This window comes from Mustela lutreola, chromosome 12 (genome assembly GCF_030435805.1).
Source record: "Mustela lutreola isolate mMusLut2 chromosome 12, mMusLut2.pri, whole genome shotgun sequence".
In the NCBI taxonomy this organism is placed as follows: domain Eukaryota; kingdom Metazoa; phylum Chordata; class Mammalia; order Carnivora; family Mustelidae; genus Mustela; species Mustela lutreola.
This window is the reverse complement of record NC_081301.1, coordinates 83,381,667-83,401,921: the sequence shown is the minus strand read 5'-3', so window position 1 is coordinate 83,401,921 and position 20,255 is coordinate 83,381,667. Positions and strand designations below refer to the sequence as shown.

The window sequence follows — 20,255 nt, the reverse complement described above, 5'->3', positions numbered from 1 at the left end:
CTGCTGGTGATTTTCTCACGTTCCCAAGGCTCATCAAAGGGGAGGTTGTGCACTAAAGCACCTCAGAGACTGGCCTTGGTCCCCCAGGAAGTCATTAGCGGATCCCAAATTTTGCTTCTTTCCGTAGTCACCATCAGACAGGATTTCCGTCCCCAGGGCTCCTACGAGACCTGTTCCAAGGGATGAGAGGGCGGCAACCAGGAGAGACGCCCGGGTCCTGCTCTGTTTCCAGCCCTGGCCTTTTCACCCCCTTCCCCACTCTTGCCCATATGGGAAAGTAGGAGGGTGGCCAAAAGCAGGAAAGCTCATTTGCTGAATAAAGATGGAGCGATCAGAGTGCCTGGGTGGCTCAGTGGGTTAAGCCTCTGCCTTTGGCTCAGGTCATGATCTCAGGGTCCTGGGATCGAGTCCTGCATCCGGCTCTCTGCTCAGCAGGGAACCTGCTTCCCCTCTCTCTCTGCCTGCCTCTCTGCCTACTTGCGATCTCTCTCTGACAAGTAAATAAATAAAATCTTAAAAAAAAAAAAAAAAAGATGGAGCGATCAGGACGTACTTGACTACAAAATGTTGTCAAATGTGTTGTGGATGCACCCGAGGTCTACAGCGTGGTATCAATCCAGACTCTGTCCTCCGTCTTATACAGACTCTGCAGGGAGCGGTGGCATTGAACACAAAGGCAGTGGGGCTCCCCAGGGTAACACACACAAGCCTTCCCCCACCCCCATGCCTGTTTTAGGGGCACGCTATGCATGAATGTGCTGAGACCTTGCTGGTGGAGACCCGCACAGAGTCCCTAGTGCCCTCAGATCACCCCCTGGAGTCAGGTGCTGTGTGCGGGGCTCCTGTTCCTGGAGGCCCCCCCATCATGGAAGGCTGGAGTTCCCCAGTTGCACCAAATCTCCAGGTTTTGGCCAAGGTCCTCTGGTAGAGGAGGGAGTTCTAGCCTTTGAGGACTTTCCATTATCCCTGGAACCCCAAAGCAGAACCAGCTTGTTTTCTTCTGGCCAGAGGAACAGGTTTGGGTTTCTTTAGGAACACTAAGGGGCATTTTAGGGACTTGAGGCAGCTGCCTCGCCGCAGTTCCTGTGAGCATTGGACTCTGTTCCTTCCTTCCCCTGGAAGGAGGGTGCTGACTGTCATGCAGTGTAGGGTGTGTGGCTGCTCTAGCCTGTGGAGGAGAGCGTGGTCTGTCAGCGACAGTGATTTCCCTCCGTGATTCTTGCTAGAACCCCTTACGCAGCTGCCCGTCATTTGCTCGTGCTTGTCGCAGGGTAATTTACTAAGCAACTTACTGTGGTTTCCTACTTCCTGCCAGGAAAGACTTCCAAAAGGAAGAAAAGGCAATTTCACCCTCTTTTCCAGAAAATTCGGTGCTACTGCTCTTTAGGGCAGTTTATTCGTTATCTGTTGCTGTATATTGAATTATTCCACATCTCAGCTTCTCAAAACAAGTGACACTTATTCTCTCACAGTTTCACTAGGTCAGGAGTCAGCTGCCTCGCTGGCTTAGGGTCCCTCCCAAGGCTGAACCTAAGGTTTGGCCAGGGTTATGGAGTCATCTCAAGGCGGATCTCAGGGAAGATCGATCTCTCTGCTTACAGACTCGGTCATGCAGCATTTGGCAAGCCTCGGGTCCTTTCTGGCTGCGGTCCTAGCTATCGGTTCCTTGCTACACAGGATCCTCTATGGGGTCTCTCACAGAATGGCATCAGGCTTCCCATGGAGCAGTGCGGGAGAAGGGGAGAGAAAGCAACCAAGAGAGATGTTACTGTTGTTTGAGAGGCTAATTTCAGAGCAGTCATTCTATCCCTTGTGCTGTGTTCTGCTTCTTCGGAGGGAGTCACTAGGTCCAAGCCCCCAACCCAGGGGAGAGGGTGACACAAAGTGAAAATACCCGGAGGCGGGCTGAGGGGGAGTCCTCTTGGACTTGTTTTCTTTCTGCCTACTGCCAGTTGTTAATTCACACATGTGTGTGTGTGTGTGGCGGTGTGTGTGTGTGTGAGTGTGTGTCCCAGCCCAAGTCAGAAGCTCCACGGCATCCATGGTACGACCTTGTCTAGGCTTCCATGTGGGAGGGGGATCTACGTGGAATAGAGCATGCAGATGGAGTCACCAGGATGAAAGAGCAGGAGCTGCCCAAGATGACCATGGCTCCAGGGACCAGAGGGAAAATGGACAGAAGAATCCACATGCATCCATGCCTTGTATGCAAGTGCCTGAGCAGGAGCAGGATGTTTTTGTTTGTTTGTTTGTTTTTTAAGATTTATTGATTTATTTGACAGAGATCACAATTAGGCAGAGAGGCAGGCAGAGAGAGGGGAGGAAGCAGGCTCCCCGCTGAGCAGAGAGCCTGATGCGGGGCTGGATCCCAGGACCCTGGGATCATGACCTGAGGGGAAGGCAGAGGCTTTAACCCACTGAGCCACCCAGGTGCCCTGGGAGCAGGACTTCTGATGGGTGAGCGGATGCATTTGCTGGGGGCACCGAATATCAAACAGCTTACTCTCAGGAGCTGGGTCCAAGGCTCTAGCTCCCCCAAATGGCCAAGAGCCCGTGGAGCTGCCTGCCTTTAATGGACCACATGGTCTCGGGCAGTGACCATCCCAGCAGCAGCCATGGTAGACCGAAGACCAATCTTACCTAGGTAATTTTTTTTTTTTTAGTACTAAAGAGTCAAAGAGCCCCCAGTAATGAATGACTGGTATGAAGAGTCTTTTCATCCTACTAAATGGCTAGAAAGAATTTAATTTAGAAAGATTAAGGTATATGATGTTTCCTTTACCTTTACATTGTAAAAATATTTTATATTTATTATGTATTTAATCTTCATGACTCTTTGTAAGTATCGTTTATTCCTTTGATGGAAGGGAACATTGACGACAGAGCAGTGACTATCTGCTGTTCAGCTGGCTAGCACAGAAGCAGTCGCGAGACCTCTAGAACTTTTTGTATTGTGAGAAATCCATTTACCTGGCTTAAACAAACCAAAAAAGGAAAAAGAAAAAAGGAAATCTATTGCATAGAACCGAGGAGCCCAGGATTAGGGCTGCAATCAGGCTGTGGGGCCACTGCCATGCTCCTCCCCCTGTTGTTTTTCTTCATTGCTCCACGGTCTTCATTTCCAGGATGTCTGCCAGCAAGTTCCGACCCAAAGTCTTCCAGATCCAAGTGTCCCGGAGAATGCAGAGATGCTCACTAAAGTCTCTGTGAAATCTCCCTGTCGTTTGGACTCCTGGGGGACACAAGGCCCTGCCCCTAATCTCTCACTGGGGAGATGGAATTCTCCCCTGGGCGAGGCCAGGCAGCATACCCATCTTGGACAAGGAGGGTCGGAGGGACAATTTCTTCCGTGCAGGGGCTGAGACTGCAGAAGAGAGATCACTTCCCCAGAAATGCATATTGCGCAGTCAAGACACGATTGATTTCCACCAGTAGACATGATCACTACAAACATGGCGTTTTATTGCCTTGTTGGATAGTATACTGATTATATACAGCTATTAGCAAATTCAGGTGATCGTACCTAACATACTCTGTACTACCCCACTTTTTCATCCGCTCCACCAGTCTTTTTTTATTTTTTATTTTATTTATTTATTTGACAGAGAGAGAGATCACAAGTAGGCAGAGAGGCAAGCAGAGAGAGAGGAGGAAGCAGGCTCTCTGCTGAGCAGAGACCCTGATGTGGGGCTCGATCCCAGGACCCTGAGATCATGACCCGAGCTGAAGGCAGAGGCTTAACCCACTGAGCCACCCAGGCGCCCCCGCTCCACCAGTCTTAATGTCTCACGTAACGTGATTCCTTAATGGTCAGAGTACGTCTTTGACACATTCATTCTAAATTTGTGTGAAAGTCTCGTGTTTTTTTTTTCAAAAACTGTTATTTTAGGAAGTGCAAGGCGACTACTTCTTTTTTTATAATCCTCATATTCTTTTAAAACCACCATAATATGGATCCTCAGGAAAACTTTAGCTTTAAATGTACCAAACATTTCAAACAACTTGCCATCCAGGTTAGTCAGACTTGAACCTGGATCCTCCAGCTCCCCGCCAAGCTGCCCAGACAGACACCGTGTAGAACAGAGATGAGTCAGCCTTACAAAGTCCTGAGCAAACCGTAGGTGAGTGGGCAAAACAAATGAGTGTTGTTATTCTAAGCCACCCAGTTTGGGCTTCATTTTTAGCAATAAATGTGTGGTACGAAAGGGTTTTCCTTTAAGTATGTCTTTGAAAACTTTATAGCAACCACATGTTAGATTAAAATTCTTTAAAATATGTATTTGGGGGAAAATTTAAATTAGAAATATAGCAGAGTTTCTATTAGTGTTTCCCTTATTGATATCTTAAGCGAGTTTTAATTTCAAGTCTTCTAGCGGTCAAAGACACTAAAGGGGAGGACTAGGGGGAAGGCTGTTTTTTTTTTCTTCAGAGCCCATCAGTCACTCCAATGCTCCTCAGGAATGACTTGGGAAGATTGACATTCCCCATGACCTTAGAGAAAGCTGCATTTTTGGAAGGCTGGCCCTTTGTGTTTCTAATGAGCTTGAGCTTGACTTTGACATGAATAGGCCACGTCAATCCTTCAGCTGCCTTTTCTTTATTCTTACACATGTGAGTGCATGAAACTCGCATGTCTGTAAGCCAGACTCTAGGTCTTTCTGTCCCAAACTATCAACTAGAAGAGCAATGAGAAGCAGAAAGCTCTTTGAGAGGGACTGGTCTTCTATCTCAGCATAATCAATTGTTCTTTTTCTCTCCAACATGGGAGAAAGGAGTGGAACAGGGAGAGGGAGAGGCTTGTGGTCAGAACCTTAAGGCTTGGTCAGAGCTCAGAGAAATACAGCTGGTTGAGCTTATGACTCTGGTCTACTGCCCAGAGCTGTATGTACATGTCTTTAAGGGCTGGGGACCCCACAGTGGCCCCTCTTCTCAGAGAGTCTCAGGGACAAGAATGTTAGGGTAGAGAGTATAGCAACTGACTGAGTTTGTTGCTGAAACCTTCCTTGATTTGATACTTACAGGCACAGGAATAGTGTTTGAGCCTAATGTGTCCTAGGATAGGTTATTAAATGTCAAAGGTATTAAGAAAAATTTTCTTATCAGCAGAATAAACCAAATTTGTATAGTTTTGTATTGGTTCTTTGCCATCATTATAAGTCATTCATGACCATTTTTTTTTTTTTTTAGTCGAGAGATACTGATTGGTAGAAGAAGGGGAAAAAAAAACTGCATCTCCTGGTATCACTACCTAAACATAAGCATAGATAACATTTTGGCAGAAACTTAATGCTTAATGTGACATATTCATGATCTCATGGTTAGTGAGAATGGTACTGGGACCTCAACACAGAATCAATGGTCTTTGCACATCTGAATCTTTCTGATGGTGGTCACTGATAGCTCTTGGGGTCATGTTTATACATCACTGGCACTGCACCTGGTCTTCTCTTTGATGTTTACATTGCTGTGAATTCCATTTATTTGAATGTTTCCATCTCCTGCCTTCCGCAGCATTGTAGGACAACGGTCCTACAGTGAAAGTCAGAGAGAAGCTGAAAAATGGTTCCAGATTGAAGGAGACTAGAGAGATGTGACAAAATGCCACGTGTGATTCTGAACTGGATCCTTTTGCTATAAAGTACCTTTATTGAGACAACAGGTAAAACTTGAATGGTGTGTGTGAACTCAGTGGTAGTCATGTTTCAGTGTTAACTTCCTGGTTTGAATAGCTGTGTTGGGTTACGAAAATGTCCTTGTTCATAGGAAACACACCAAACATTTGGGGGTGATAAGGTGTTATGTAGACAACTTCTCTCTAGAGTTTGAGGAAAAGTAATTTTTTCTACTGTTCTTGCAAGTTTGAGATTGTTCCCAAATAGTAAAAACTAGAGGTAAACCAAGCAAAAATAGGAAATGAAAGCTGGGAACGAGCTAGGGGAGGAATAAGAGAGATGGACTAAAATAGCTCTGGGAGAAGAGGAGGAAGGATTAAGGAGAATTAGTCTATTTAGAAAAGTGGGTGGGATAGGAAATAAGATGCTGACATAGTTGACAAAATCTAGAGGGGGGGTTGGCAGTGGATTGGGAGAAGTTGGCATGTTAACAGAGAAAAGGCTGGTTATGTTGAAAGATGAAGAAAAAAGAGGAAGGGGAAGAGAACTAATATTTATCGAATGGCTTCTCTGGGCATTTAAATCCCATTTAACTCTTATATAACCATGTAAGATGAGAGTTTTATCCACATTTTTTTTAAAAAATGAGTAAACTAGAGCTCAACGAAGTTAAATAACTAGCCCAAAGTAATACAGCTGGTAAGCAGAACCAGGATTAAAGTCCCAGTATGTGTGATTCCAATGGCAATGGGGATGGTAGGGAAATGATCTCATCAGGTCAGAGAAGGGAGAGAATTAAATTTTCTTTTCCCCCTCTAGGGATTGCAATGGGCACAGAGACCGAGTGAGAAAATGATCATAGGGGGTTGGAGGTTGGGACTGAAACCAGGATTTGAATAATCTGAAGAGATATGTTACTTGAAGTCATGCGAAGATGGCACAAGAAAATAGAAGCACTGAGATCTGAAAAGATATGTTACTTGAAGTCATGAGAAAAATGATAGAAAATGATAGGAAAAAAGGAAGAAAAGGAAAAGATTGAGAAATATAATTACTTGTAGATGAAAAGAGACAGAGGAAATCAAAGAGGCATTGCAGAAGGCTTGAGGGATAGAATAGGCAACTTCTAAGATGGTATCCAATGATCTCTCCTCTTGGTATTCATACCCTTGTGTCATGTTCTCCCCTTGGGTGTGGGCTGGATCTAGTAACTTGTCTAAACAATAGAATATAGCAAAGTGACATGACATCACTTTGGTGATTAGTTAGAAACAATGATAACTTCCATCTTGTGGGCAGATCCTTGTTGGTTTCAATGAAGCAAGTGGCCATATTGGAGAGGTCCAGGAGTCAAAGAACTAAGGGCAGCTTCCAGTTATCAGCCATCAAGGGATGAAGGCCTTAGTCCAACAGCGCTGGAGGAACTGAACCCTGCCCACAACCATGTAAATGAAGTTGGAAGCAGATTCGGTCCCAGTTGAGCCTTGCCTGAGCCTTGGGTCCATACTGTGATTGCAGCTTGTGGGACTTGGGCATGGAGCACCAGCTAAGACGTATCTGGATTTTTAATCCACAGAAACTGTTGTTTCAGGTCGTTGAATTTTGGCATACAGTGAATGTTCATTATTCAAGGATTCCACACTGCAAGTTTACCTCCTCACTCAGATTTATACGTAACCTCAAAATCAAGACTCATGGTGCTTTCATGGTTATTTGTGGACATATGCAGAATTGTGAAAACTATGGGTTGCCTGATGTGCATGCTCCCAGCTGAGGTCAAACAAGGCAAGTTTCTGCTTCTTGTTTCAGTTCATACAGTAAACAAGTGTACTTTTCATGCTCAATTTAGTGCCATGTTTTGTGCATTTTTGTGATTTTTGTTGATTTCACTGTTTAAAACGGTTCCCAAGCATAGAGCAGAAACGCTACTGTTCCTAAACACAGGAATGTCTCCGTATGGAGAAAATTCACATACCAGATAAGCTTCATTCAGGCATGAGTTACATCCAGGCTGTTGACTGTGAATTTGATGTTTATGAAGCGACAATATACATTAAAGTGTATTGATGCAGTAACACACACTGAACAAGGTTGTGTTGATCAGTTCACAGAAACAACACGATCAGCAGCTCATAGGAGCCTGACCCTGTAAGTGAGGAGCAGTGGGTCAGCATTCGCTAATTCAGCATTCTCAGTGACTTTATAGGACAGAACTACCCCAAATAAGGAGAATCGAGTATAATTTGTTTGGCAACAAGAGAGAACAAAGATAGGCGAAAAATGGGAATTTAGTTCACCGATTGAAAGTGGAAGACTTTCACGAGGAGGTCATGATCAAGCATCAGGGGTGGAAGACTCTTACAAGGGGTAAGGCCAGAGAGATAGGAGTTGGCAGTGATGAGTGTCTGCCATCTAAATTAAAATGATCATATATGGTGAAGAAATAATTTGGCTGGCCCAAGAGACTTATTTCGGATGAACGTGAGTGAAACTCCAGAGAAAGATTAGCCTTGCACAAGTCTCTTTGCTCTGTAAAGCCCACAGCAGGATGAGGAGTGGTATGTACAACCAAAAGGTTCCAGCTCAGTTAAACTCTCTGTGGTCCTACTGGGCGATGAAACCCGGGGTGGCTCTTGACAAGCACACAGATGCTGCCTACACAGGGAGATGGTGCAACTGCAAGAGAAGCTGCGGAAGAAGCAGCCCTTAGGAGACGCGGCATGCCTTGACACAGCTTTTCTGTGACCAGGGACTGAAAGCTGAAGATTTTATTTTATTTGCTCTTCACTTCAGCGCATAACATACTCTTTTTTATTTTGTTTTTTAACGAGGCTCCCAGCTTCATCCTGGATCCCTCCTCCTAGCGCCAGTCTGTACTCGAATGAGTATGCTAAATCCCGACACAGGCATGCATCTTGCAGAATACGTAGCGTTGGTGTTACATAAAGGCCCTATTGAGTTTTTTGAGTTGTATTGAGTTGTTCTTCCTTTCTCCACTCTACCTTGTTAGTGTGGCTCTATGGATGTGGGGTTTGTTGCTTTTGACCAGCTGTAGAGTGTCACCGAGCATACTCACCACATTTCTACTCATGCTCTCCCCCAGTGCTGGACTCCTAGCCGGTCCCCAGTTCCCACTCCCATAGTTAGGGAAAAGGGGGAGACGAATAGAACAGTTAACCTTCCAGCAACATGCCCTTCATTTTGAGACCATAGTCATGGCTCTACCTCCTCTCGTCCTTCTTACCTTCACTGGGTAGAGGACAATATCCACTCATCGGGATAGTGACTCATTCCTGCATCATGAGAACATGCAAAGTCTCACTTCCTGTAGAGCAGCTGCTCATTTGATTACTCCAAACTCTCTTGGAGAAGCAGAGGAATACATTTGCTTATTAGATTTTTTTTTTTTTTTAAAGGCACAGGGCTAATTCCCAAGTCTGATTTTGCCTGAAGGCTGTCAAAGAGTGTGTGTGTGTGGCTGGCAGGGTGGGGGAACCCAAAACTAAAACTTAAATGCCATTTAATGTACTTTGACTTTAAATACATGCCCCCCAAAGGCCAAGGACAGAGAAAGGAGAAGTGGACACAAATCAAGGAACCACGGAAGCCAAAATTAGTACTGTCCTCAAGGACCAAGTGCCAAGCTGTACGGACAGACACATGGTCTTCGGCAGAAGCAAAGCTAGAGAAAGACTCTCGCTGACAGAGAGAAAAGAAAGCCCATGACTTGCAGAATCAGTTTTTATTTCTGAGTCATACAGAGAGGCTATATATATATATGTATATATATATATAATTTTTTAATATGGTGTTGTTACATATCTTTATATTATGAATCCACTCTATTTAGGGATAAATTATTTATTTATTTACCAAAACAGACTCTAATAGATACTTTATTCTGAGCAATCTGATACATGGTAGAAAAACTTTCAAATATAGAAAATATTAGTTTGTGCACATCTAAATGTGTCTAAGGGAGCAGACTACAGAGGCATTGTGATTAGAGGAGGCATAAACGTGATGCTGTAACCAAATACTGAAAATGAGAGCTTAGTAACACGAAAGCTTAAGAGTAGTGACTTCTCACACATGTTGGAGCCTGTCTCAGGAGGTGACCCCACAAAACATTGTATGGCTTCAGTGAGGAACTTCAGGATTTTCCCCCACCCCTGGCAATTGCCCTGACACCCTCTTTCTCTCCTCAATGGTAGCTTCTGAGTAGATTTATGTTCTTTGTGAATCAAGGACTTACGCAGACAGCAGTTGCCCCCTTGGGATTTGCCCCAAAGCCCTCGATTCCCTGACCTACAAACCTATAGGAAAAGTGCAAAACCATCCCCAGAAGTCAGCACCAAAGCAAGAATGCTCAGAATGCAAGAGCTAGCTAGCTACTGATGTGAGTGTTTACCTCTGTCTACCTATCTGCCTAGGGATTCATTGTTCAGGATTCTTCTAGAATTCTACTTACTTGGACAGAATCTACAGAGTGGCTTTTCTCTAGCACGTGCACTTAATGCATCTTTTTAAGAGACTAAAATGGCAGATGCCTATCGGAATGGCGGTGTGGCCCACGGAACAACCCGAACAAAATCAGTGACTGGAAGAGAAGTTCACGATTTCCATGTAGGAAGATGAAGCTTCCAAGAGAAGACCACCTGAGTGGTTCTCCGTGAACAGGCTAAGACAAGCTCAAGCGAAATGTGAACGGTGGGACCACTGCCATGTCTGGTTGACTACAACAAGACTCCCCTGTGAGGAGCTCTGTGTCCTCAGGATTGCACCAACTAAACACAACCCTGCCTTCTTCATGCCTTTCTGTGGTTAGGGGTGCTGCTTCATTCATTCTCCAAAATGGGACACAGCTGAGCAAAAGGGAGCATTGTCAGTCACCGTGCTAGGCCAACAGCGGTCTTGGGGTGAACGTTGCAAATGTTAGGTCACTGGTCTTATGTCAACACTGAGCTCCAGGAGAGGCATAATGTGGGCTTCCAAGAGTGGAGCTGGGCACAGACAGAGCGTATGTTCAAGGGCTTTTCTATTGGACAAGACAGAGGTCAGAAGGGAGGAAACCCAAAAGAACACAGTTCCACAAGAGGCTTGGCTGAAAGGGACACAGAGGGGAACTCGGCTAAGTATGGCTTGTGGAGGAAGGAGCACTGACCTGTGTGTACGTGCATACATCTAGAAGGTGGGTGGGAGGCAGACATGAAGCGAATGGTGTCAGCCACATCCCATCACCTGTACAAAGAGGTCTACCTCAAGGCATTTGAAAATGCAGGATGCCCAGGACTCAAGTGCCCTGGACGTCTCTCCTGGATGTAGCCACCCCCGCAGCCCATGCGGGAATCCTGGTCTAACACTTTAGTAAGGAAATAGTTCCGGCTTTGTGGGCCTCCTAGTCTGCTGTCTCTGCGGCTGCTAGATGGAAAAGTAGCCCCAGAGAGTTTGGGCACCAATTCGTGTGGCCGTGTTTCCATGGATACAGAAATCTGAGTAATTTTCATGTGTCCATAAAATATTAAAAAAATGTTTTTCGACCCCAATGAGAAAGCCATTCTTAATGGGAAGGCCATGTGGAAACAGGTGGTGTGCTCCATTTACCCAGGCCTTTGCCAGCCCCTCTGCTAGAGGCCCGCGGGTCTGAAAACACGTTGGTATTTTAAAGGGCGCGTGAAGACTCCGCAGAGGAACTTTGCAAATGAGAGGCCACACTCCTATTTCATGTTAAACCTCCGATCAGATCAAAGTGACTGAAAGCAGACTGCTTTTTGTAACGCCCGTGAGAGAGAACTTGAGATAAATGAAGGTTCCGAAACAATGAATTTCTGAGCAGACCGCCGGACACTCGAGTCCTCGGCATGCGCAGCGGAACATTTTGGACCAAGCTGACAGAGTGAAACACAGAGAACGAGCAAAAAACGCCACCATCCCTCCTCAAGCTTCTCAGCGTCGAGGTCTTCAACGTTCGTAGGAGAAATGATGATTTTTGAGAAGGCCAATTCACAGAAAACACGACGCCTGATTTGATAACTAAAATAAACCTGATGTGAATTAGAAAATCTGGGTCCCTTTGAGACGTTACAGACAATTCACGGGGCAAGACCCAAGGGGGTACACTCAGCTGACGGTGACTTCACACCTGAATCTGTTTACAGCTGTGTTCAGCGAGCCGAGGGTTTTAAAAGCGGAGTTCCACGGGGGACAACTTGCCTGGGGAGTGCCGAGCCCCAGGTATTTTAAACCTAAAATGATCACCAAGGAGAAATCCAGCTAATCTCCGGAAACGAACTCGCTCATGATTAAGAGCGGACAGAAGGTATCTGATCTGTCAAGACCAGTCTAAGAGAGGAGATACAGCGCACCAAGGGTTGACAGGATATTGGAACGGAAGGTCCTATTGTCTTGCTAAAGTTCAACTGAAATCTTTGAGGCACGTAACTGGCAAAATAGGAAAATACACACAATTTCATAAAATACGTGAAGAGTAAACAAATTCCCTTACTGTTTTTTCCCCTTAGAAATTTAGAATGGCACCAGGTAGTGCAAAGTGGAAAGAAGCAGCATTCGCCCCACGTCCTCCGGGTGGATGGGCTGTTGCAGAATCGTAAAGCAGGAGAGAATCCTCTTCTTCCAAGCACGGCCAACTAGGGCTTTCCTTTTAGCTTCAGGTCAATACTTAGGGGGGGAAAAAGGAAGAAGACAAAGAGAAACTCAATATAAAACATTTAGGGATGATTTGGAGTGGCAGGTGTTTGCTTTTTTTTTTTTTCCCCCTCAAAGGACTTACTGAAAATAAATCATGCAAGTTTTTTATGCCAGAAGAACCTGGTAAGTCACAACCTCCCCCCACAACCCCCGTTGTCAAGGCTTTCTCTAAAATGTGGAATCTGTTTATTTTTTTTTTAACAAAGCTGTTTCTGGAAGCATTTTACGCCTCTTGAAATGATCTAGGGAGGCAACAGACACGTGTGAGGGCTCATTTCTGAAGTAGACTAGGGAACATTATTGCATTCGGGGAATAAAGGGATCTACCTAGTTCTCTTGTGGGGCAAATCCGCCATCTGCCTGAAATAAATATCTGATAAGTGCTGCATTGCACGAAAGGGGTCAACAATGAAACAAACAAAAAAACAACAAAAAATAAAACAAAAAACAACCCCCCCCAAAAAAAAACACCAAATAAAAATCAAACCACAATGCTTTCTAGAGGCAAAGAATTTGTTTCAAAGGGGTTAGCCTACTTGATCGAGATGGATTCTTATAACCGAAGATAAGGTTGTTTTTAAGAAAGTCTTGTGAGTTCCCAATTATCTAGAAAATAGCTTGAAGACCTCCTGGGGCCACTCTCTGCTGCCTATTAGTGAGCCTAACTTCCTGGCACCTACCAGAGAAGCAAGTTCCGGCCAGGATGCTCCAAAGAAGAATTTCAGCCATGAACACAGAAAAACACCCTTTGAAAGTGGTGATATGGGAAAGATCTGTGGATTTCGCGGGAACCTGACTTCCTGGCCCTTCTGTTTGCACACGGCACAGTCTCCTGTGTTTTGCTGGTGGGATCTGTAGCAGCTGACGGGTTCCTTTGTGCAGCTTTGCAGTAAAGCCACTGGTAGCCCCGGCTGTCTGCCCGTTTTGTTTACAGGAGTGCAAAATGGCTTTCCTTTGAAATGCCCTCAATGCTCCCACTTATTAGAGTGGGGCCTTGGCCGAGTTTCCTATCTTGCCTAAATGTCTATGTCTGTATCTGTAAGAGAGAGTACTCCTACCGCTCTCAAGCCTTGCTAAGGATTCAGTCTCAAGTGTTTTCAATTGCGAGGAGGAGTAGGGACTTCAGTTGCAGCAGAATACTAGCGGTAGTAGCTCAGGGTATTTTGGAAAGGGGCCCTGATAAAAATCCAAGAACAAACAGAACACTTACACCAGGATGCCCGTTCTGAAATACCTTGTTTTCCACTTTTTTTAAGATTATATTTTTAAGTAATCTCCACATCTATTGTGGGGCTTGAACTCACGATCTCAAAATCGAGGGTCACATGCTTCACTAACTGAGTCAGCCAGGCGCCCCCACGCTGACTTTCTGGTAAACCTTCTTGGGTTCTAGAAATGTATCCCTTCAACTCTTGGTAAACAAAAAACTGAAACACAAAAACCTATTTACGCAGTTTATGGAAGAAGCCAGAGATAGTAAAAAATGGACGATTTTTGAGTAAATACAGGAAACCACATGATGATTAATTTTTGAGACATCAGTTGTCCTGTGAGACCCATGAAGGTACCAGCAATCCTCCTAATTGAAGCTTCTCCAAGCAGTACCACATCCCCCGGATCAGATACACTTTTTATTTATGTAAAAATACCTTAAAAGCATACACAAGTTTTAGGACACAGACAAATAAAATCCAAACTTGAAAGGGGAGGAGACAAGCACCTGGAGATACTTTTGAAAACAGAAGTCTTTGGGGGAAAAATTTACCTTGAATCAGAATTACAATACAAAAGGAATATTCCTCCCTTGTGAGCAGGGGGCTGAGACTTCTATAAGCAACTTTCCAGGGAGACATAGAAAGTACAGGCCGTTTTGGCTCCTCAGATGTGTCAAACGAGGTTCCTCAACAACGTATCTGACAATATTGTTAAATGCTCAACACAGACTCTTGTGTTTTCTGCAGGCAGATGGGGTATAGGCGTAACTTCGCCAACTTTCTCTAAACGGAGAAGAGAGGGCCGCATTTCATTCGAATCTTGGCTTGACTGAGCGGCTTGAAACAGCCTTTACAGGTCGTCCGTTCCGTATATTCGCTATAGAAGGGGTAAAATGCTTCCACGCAGGAGCCAAAGGTAAATGAAGCCCCTTATTCTTATACTAACGAAAGCCAGAAATCCAGGGCTAGAAGTGAGCGTAAGAACTTCTTGGCCACTCTTGCCCCCCAGCCTGGATCTTCCCCTTTGCGCTGGGATCAGGTGCCCTGTAAGGGCTTGGGAAAGACCAGGCTGCAGACAACGGAAGCGAGGTGGAGTCTGTTCTAAGCAGTGGGAAGTAAGGTTACCCTTTGCAGCATCTCCTCCCTCCCCCGTGCCCAGCCCTGCCATGAACCCCAGCAGAAGGCAGTGCTTTGCCCTCCCCGCAACCCCATGAGCCCTACATACAACCAAGGAGCCGAACACACAGGACAGGCGGAGTGGGTAAGCCCGCAGATGCCACAGCCTGGGCCGGTGAGCGACAAGCCCTCTGCGCGGGCCTAGGACTGCAGGCCTAGGACTCTGCTCTAGGGGGCGCTGTTTTGCGGCGGGAGAGGAAATTTGCGGACGAATGAAGGTGGCCAAAGGGACTGTTTGCCCGTTGCAGAACTTGGGTGGGGCAGTTTGCTTGAAGCAACTGTTGCCTTCATCTCAAAGGGGTGGGACAGGTGAAACCTTCAGAAAAATAGCTGTGAGATTTCCAAAGGTCCCCTTATGGGGGCCCTTACTCTTTTGTGGGGACCTTCTCTCTGGGCTTTTGGTCCATAAACTGCCCTGTCAGGTGGTCGCAGCCCCTGCAGAGGGGCTGCCCTATGATTTTCCATCCTTGCTTTGGACCTTGAGGGAAAGGAGGTCCAAAGAGAACACAACACAGGAGCGGACATGTTTAAGTCCCATCTTTGACCCTCCTGAATTCCCGGGTAGGACTGCGTTCAATTCTCCACAACTCAGATGGGATCAGCAGCCCTGGGCCGGAGGGCCAGGTTCCCTGGGAGGAGCACGCTTCAATCCCTGAAACTGACAAGTCCGTTCCCTTAGGCAACTGAGTTTGTCCTTCTCCAGTCTAACCGAAGTTAGATCAGAGGCTGCACAGCCATTCCAGAAGGATGACCACCTCTCTCAGATTTCAAAACCCCTGGCTCTCGAACTGCAGACGCCAATTCCCAGCTCTGGGACATTTTTACAACTGTAAAACGTGGGACAGGTGGGACAGGTCCGATCATCTCTCTAGGCCACTCTTTCCACAGCTGTAAAATGTACCTCCTAGGCTTATCTTGAGGCTAAAAGTCAGGTGACCTGCCTGAGGCTTTTCACACAGACCCGGGCTAGGGGTCAGCACTCACTGATTTCCATTTCTCCCAGGATGAGGCCCCCTGGACTAGCTCATTCCTAAAGCTCCATCTAGACTCCACTGTCTCCTGGAATTTTCCAAACAAGGACCTCTTCTCCCCCTCCACCAAAATAGGAAGTTCAAAAGGAAGGGCCAACTTTCACTAATTAAAATAGATGATGTAATTCGGAAAGCTGGGTTGCATTCCTTCTGCCCAAATGCTCTCACATCTGGCTCTAATACTCCTTTTCTGCTCATTTTTGGATTAGAAAATGGAATGCCAACTAGATTTAAGCTGTCTTTGAGGAATGTAATAGTGATCACAAAAGAGACGGTGTGAAGCTGGCACACTTCTCTTATAAGGTTCTGATGTGAGAAGTAGAGAACCTGAGAGCCGAACATCTGAACCGAGTTTACCCAATCCTTGGTGTATTTTTGTTTTCTTTCAGAGCCCAGCCATACAAGGCTACCAGTCACCACACAGATGTTATGGATGGTGAATTCTTACTCCTTCTCCATGGAAGACATTTCTGGATCATTGTAAAGGCAGCTAGTTCTGAGTGCAAGGAGAAAAACAAAACAGGGAGCAGGTAAACATTTTCTGCACTGTTACCACTTTGAAAGCACACCAGACACCAGCATATTAAACTGTTTGATGTTGTCTCATTGCTAATGTGGAACAAAGCTGCACCTGATTCTTTTACCATTGGTTTTGAAACGTAGTAACAGCCCATGATTTAGAAGCATAAAAGGAAGATTGAAATTCCAAACTGCTCCAGTGGTCTCTTTTGGTCTTGTTACTTTTTCCAGACTTTTCAATCTGTCTTATTCAGAGAGCATGCTATTGCAAATTTTTATTTGGAACCCAAATAACATACTTTATACACAAAGGACAGTCCCTCTCAAGCAGCCTAATTTTATTTGCACTCGAAAAGTTAATTTTCACTTTGCACAAGAATGAGGATTTTCCTAGACACTAGAAGAAAAAATGCCAGTCTCAGCTTTCCCTGTTACAGAGAAATAATAGGACACTTACTACTATACTGCCGAGCTGTATTTAGGTAATAGGAGGGAATCCTAAGATTAACCTAAACTGGATGTGTCCAGAAAGAAAAATGTAACTATATGAAATAATGAAATGAGTTTTCTTATGATGTATGAAAATGTTTGTGCTTTTGGTGTAATATTAGCGGCTTCTGATCTTCCGTATTGGTGGGATTCCTCTGTAAGCAAATTTCACCATGTGTTTTATATTACTTTCTGATCAGTACATTTCAACTTTTACTTTGACCCCTCTGGTCATATTGGATTGGCAAACAAACTATTTAAAGAGATTTTTGTGATCTTTTTCTTTTTAAAAAACATTTTACTTATTTATTTGAGAAATAGAGAGAGGGAAAGAGAGAAAGCGAGAGCATGAGAGTAGGGGAAGGAGCAGAAGGGGAAGCTGGGGGAGGAGGAGAAAACTTCAAGCAGATCCATGCTCACCACGGAGCCAGACCTGGGGCTTGATCTCAGGACCCTGAGATCACGACCTGAGCCAAAACCAAGAGTCAGATGCTCAATCGACTGAGTCACCCAGGAGCCCCTCTACGCTCTTTTTAAATGAAAGAGTTCCTTTTCTAATGTGAATTCTTTCATTAGATAATACATCTGTCTGAACATAAGAGGGTCAGTTACTCACATCAGGCATTTAGTTGAGATCGTGGAAGGCCATCTCCCTGGGAAGGACAGACCGCCTCCCTCCCCACCCCCAACCCTTCTCCCTGGTGGTCAGGTATTTTTATGGACGTTATTTGGTAACTTGAGTGAACAAGGACAGTGAGGCAAGTGTTGTGAGTAGGCTAGAAATCCTAGCAAATGGAATCAAGAAAAGGCATTCTTCTGAATCTAGCTTTTCTGTGTTTTTTTTTTTTCCTCTTTTAACTTTGCATACTCCTTCCAATGAAAACAGCAATTTACAATCCATTTAATACTGTCGCTCAAAGGCGGCTGATGGATTCTTTACCAGTTTCAGAATAAGCATGGCTCTCTATACACAACTAGTCTTCCCCACGTATTTTCCTTCCTGTACAGATGTCAAGTTTTAAGGAAAGCATAACTCAGCGTGAAGAAATCACCTTCTGAAAGTCAGCTAAGAGTTGGTGTGTGAGTACATGGGGAGAAGGTGAACGTTTGAAAATAAAGCAAAACAGCAGAAAGAGAGGTTTTGTTCCCTGACAAGGAAGATGTTTGCCTTTGGTTAGAACCAGCCTGAAGCTTTTAAGTAGAGGTCACATGGAAGGACAGGGTGTGTCTTAATAGAAAGAACCTGGTTTCTAGAACCTAACCACAGGTCGCAGTGATCATCTTTTTTTTTTTTTTTTTTTTTTTTTTTTCTTTTTTTTTTTTTAAGATTTTATTTATTTATTTGTCAGAGAGAGAGAGAGTGAGAGCGAGCACAGGCAGACAGAGTGGAAGGCAGAGGCAGAGGGAGAAGCAGGCTCCCTACGGAGCAAGGAGCCCGATGCGGGACTCGATCCCAGGACGCTGGGATCATGACCTGAGCCGAAGGCAGCTGCTTAACCAACTGAGCCACCCAGGCGTCCCAGTGATCATCTTTTCTGAATCCCCAAATCATCCTACAGAGTCTGTCCAAGGGCGTGGGAGCCACTTCAGAGGCCGAAAGGTAGTTAAGGAGCTGTAGTTGGTAGGCCGAGATGGTTAGGTTTCCAGGCATTGCAGTCCTCTGCGGGGCCAACAGAGGAAAGTTCTTTCCCCTTCCATTTTCAAGTGGGCAAATGTATTTCAAGTCCTCACGCATGTAATGTCACCATCAAAAGGAGGATCAGCTAGAGGGGGGTTCGGTCAGGCAGCTTACCCACGGAACCCCTAGCAAGAGCAAAGCCTCCCAAGAGGTGCAGATTCTCGGAGCGTGGTCCTCAGCCGGGCAGCCTTGGTGTCCCAGGAATGGGTCCGAATTACAGACTCTCGGGCCTGCCAACTCAGGAGCTCTGAGCCAAGCACGGGGACACCGTGTCAGAGCAAGTGCTTCAGGTGATTCTGCTGCGCGGTCAAGTCTGAGAACCACTGCTCCGCCATGATGAACTTAATTTTATGCACGTTCATCAATTTATGCAACGGAAATTTACGGAGCATCTATTATGTACTAGGCATGCTTGGTGCTTCTGTCGGGGAGGAGCTCAAGTCATCTCAGGACCAGCGGACACCAAGTGGATGCCTGGGGAGGGAGCGTGAGGGGGTGGGGAAGAGAAGAGACGGAAAGCTCTGGGAGGACGGAAGAGAAAACTACACAATAAACCCAAAATGATAGCAGCAAGGGCAGAAATATGGAGGGAGGGAAAGTCCATTGAAGGAGGCAAGATTTATGGTAATAAGGAAAGAACATAGCAATATGAGTTTATAATGGGCTTGGCTGGAAAATTATTGTTTTTCCTCTCCTCAGTCTTTTTTTTTTTTTTAAGTATTTATTTATTTATTTGACAGAGAGAGGTCACAAGGACACAGAGAGGCAGGCGGAGAGAGTAGGGGAAGCAGGTTCCCTGCTGAGCAGAGAGCCTGATGCAGGGCTTGATCCCAGGACCCTGATATCATGACCTGAGCCGAAGGCAGAGGCTTTAACCCACTGAGCCACCCAGGCGCCCCTATCCTCAATCTTTAGTCTCGAAAACACCTCCTTTAATTTTATAAATAAGTTATCATCCTTAAAAAAAAAAAAATTGAAAGAGAAACTCCTTGCTCTTTCTGTCTCTGGGGAATCTCCTGACACCATGCAAATTGAGTGCAGATAGATGCTAACAGGGCCTGCTACGCCAACATCTGGGTCCTTTGTTCCTAATTTTCTTTTCTTTTCCAACTTCTGGTTTGAGTCAAAGACTGAGAAGATTCCGTTAGAGTAGAAATTCAAATACTTTTTATTGTTAAGTGTAAGCCGGTGTCCGTTATCTTGAAAGAAAACTAAAAGGTAGGAATATTTTAATAGGAAACTACATTAATGCCAATGTTTCTAAGGCAAAAATCTTTCCTTTAATTGATTAACTAATTAACTAACTTCAGTCTTTTTTTTTTTTTTTTTTTAAGTGAGCTCTATGCCTAATGCAGGGCTTGAACTCACAGCCCTGAAATGAAGAATAGCATGCTTTTTTGAGTCAGCTAAGTTGCCCTTTTCCTCGAATTTCAACCTGAAAGACCAGCTCTACAGACAAATAATTCTAGAGATTACCTGCACTGAAAATGTGCTGTAGGAAAAAAAAAAATCTCAATGAATTGTTCTCAGGAGGAATGGGCATTTATACTCATACAGAAAATAAAATCTTATTTATTCAGAATTTATAGCTGTTTGGACGTTGCCTGGGTTTCTTTTTTTGCAATATCTTTTAAAACGGGAAATAGCTATAGAATTTAACAGTGTAAGCAACATTTTAAATGGAGAAGCTTTAATATAGTAAACATTCCAAATAGTGCTCGTCTACATTTGACATATTGGGTCAGAAAAATTAGTTTTTGAACTTGGAAATAAGAAGAGGAAATTACTGGGTTTTCTTTCAAAGTAATGCTGAGTTGATTTTTTGTCT

The 20,255-nt window shown here is 44.9% G+C and overlaps 1 protein-coding gene across 5 annotated transcripts in view; it reads right to left on the bottom strand.

Annotated features, from left to right (window-relative positions):
- Positions 1-9,457: 9,457 nt before the first annotated feature.
- PRUNE2 (prune homolog 2 with BCH domain) overlaps positions 9,458-20,255 on the bottom strand; it is a 255,324-nt gene continuing 244,526 nt past the window's right edge. For 3 of the 5 annotated variants that reach the window (XM_059141931.1, XM_059141932.1, XM_059141933.1), the window contains one exon: positions 9,458-12,290. In XM_059141931.1, coding sequence (XP_058997914.1) covers positions 12,260-12,290 — 31 coding nt within the window. In that variant the 3' untranslated portion in view covers positions 9,458-12,259. Of the gene's footprint in view, positions 12,291-16,189; positions 16,238-20,255 lie in introns of all 5 variants that reach the window. The other 2 variants (XM_059141929.1, XM_059141930.1) reach the window with 1 other exon arrangement.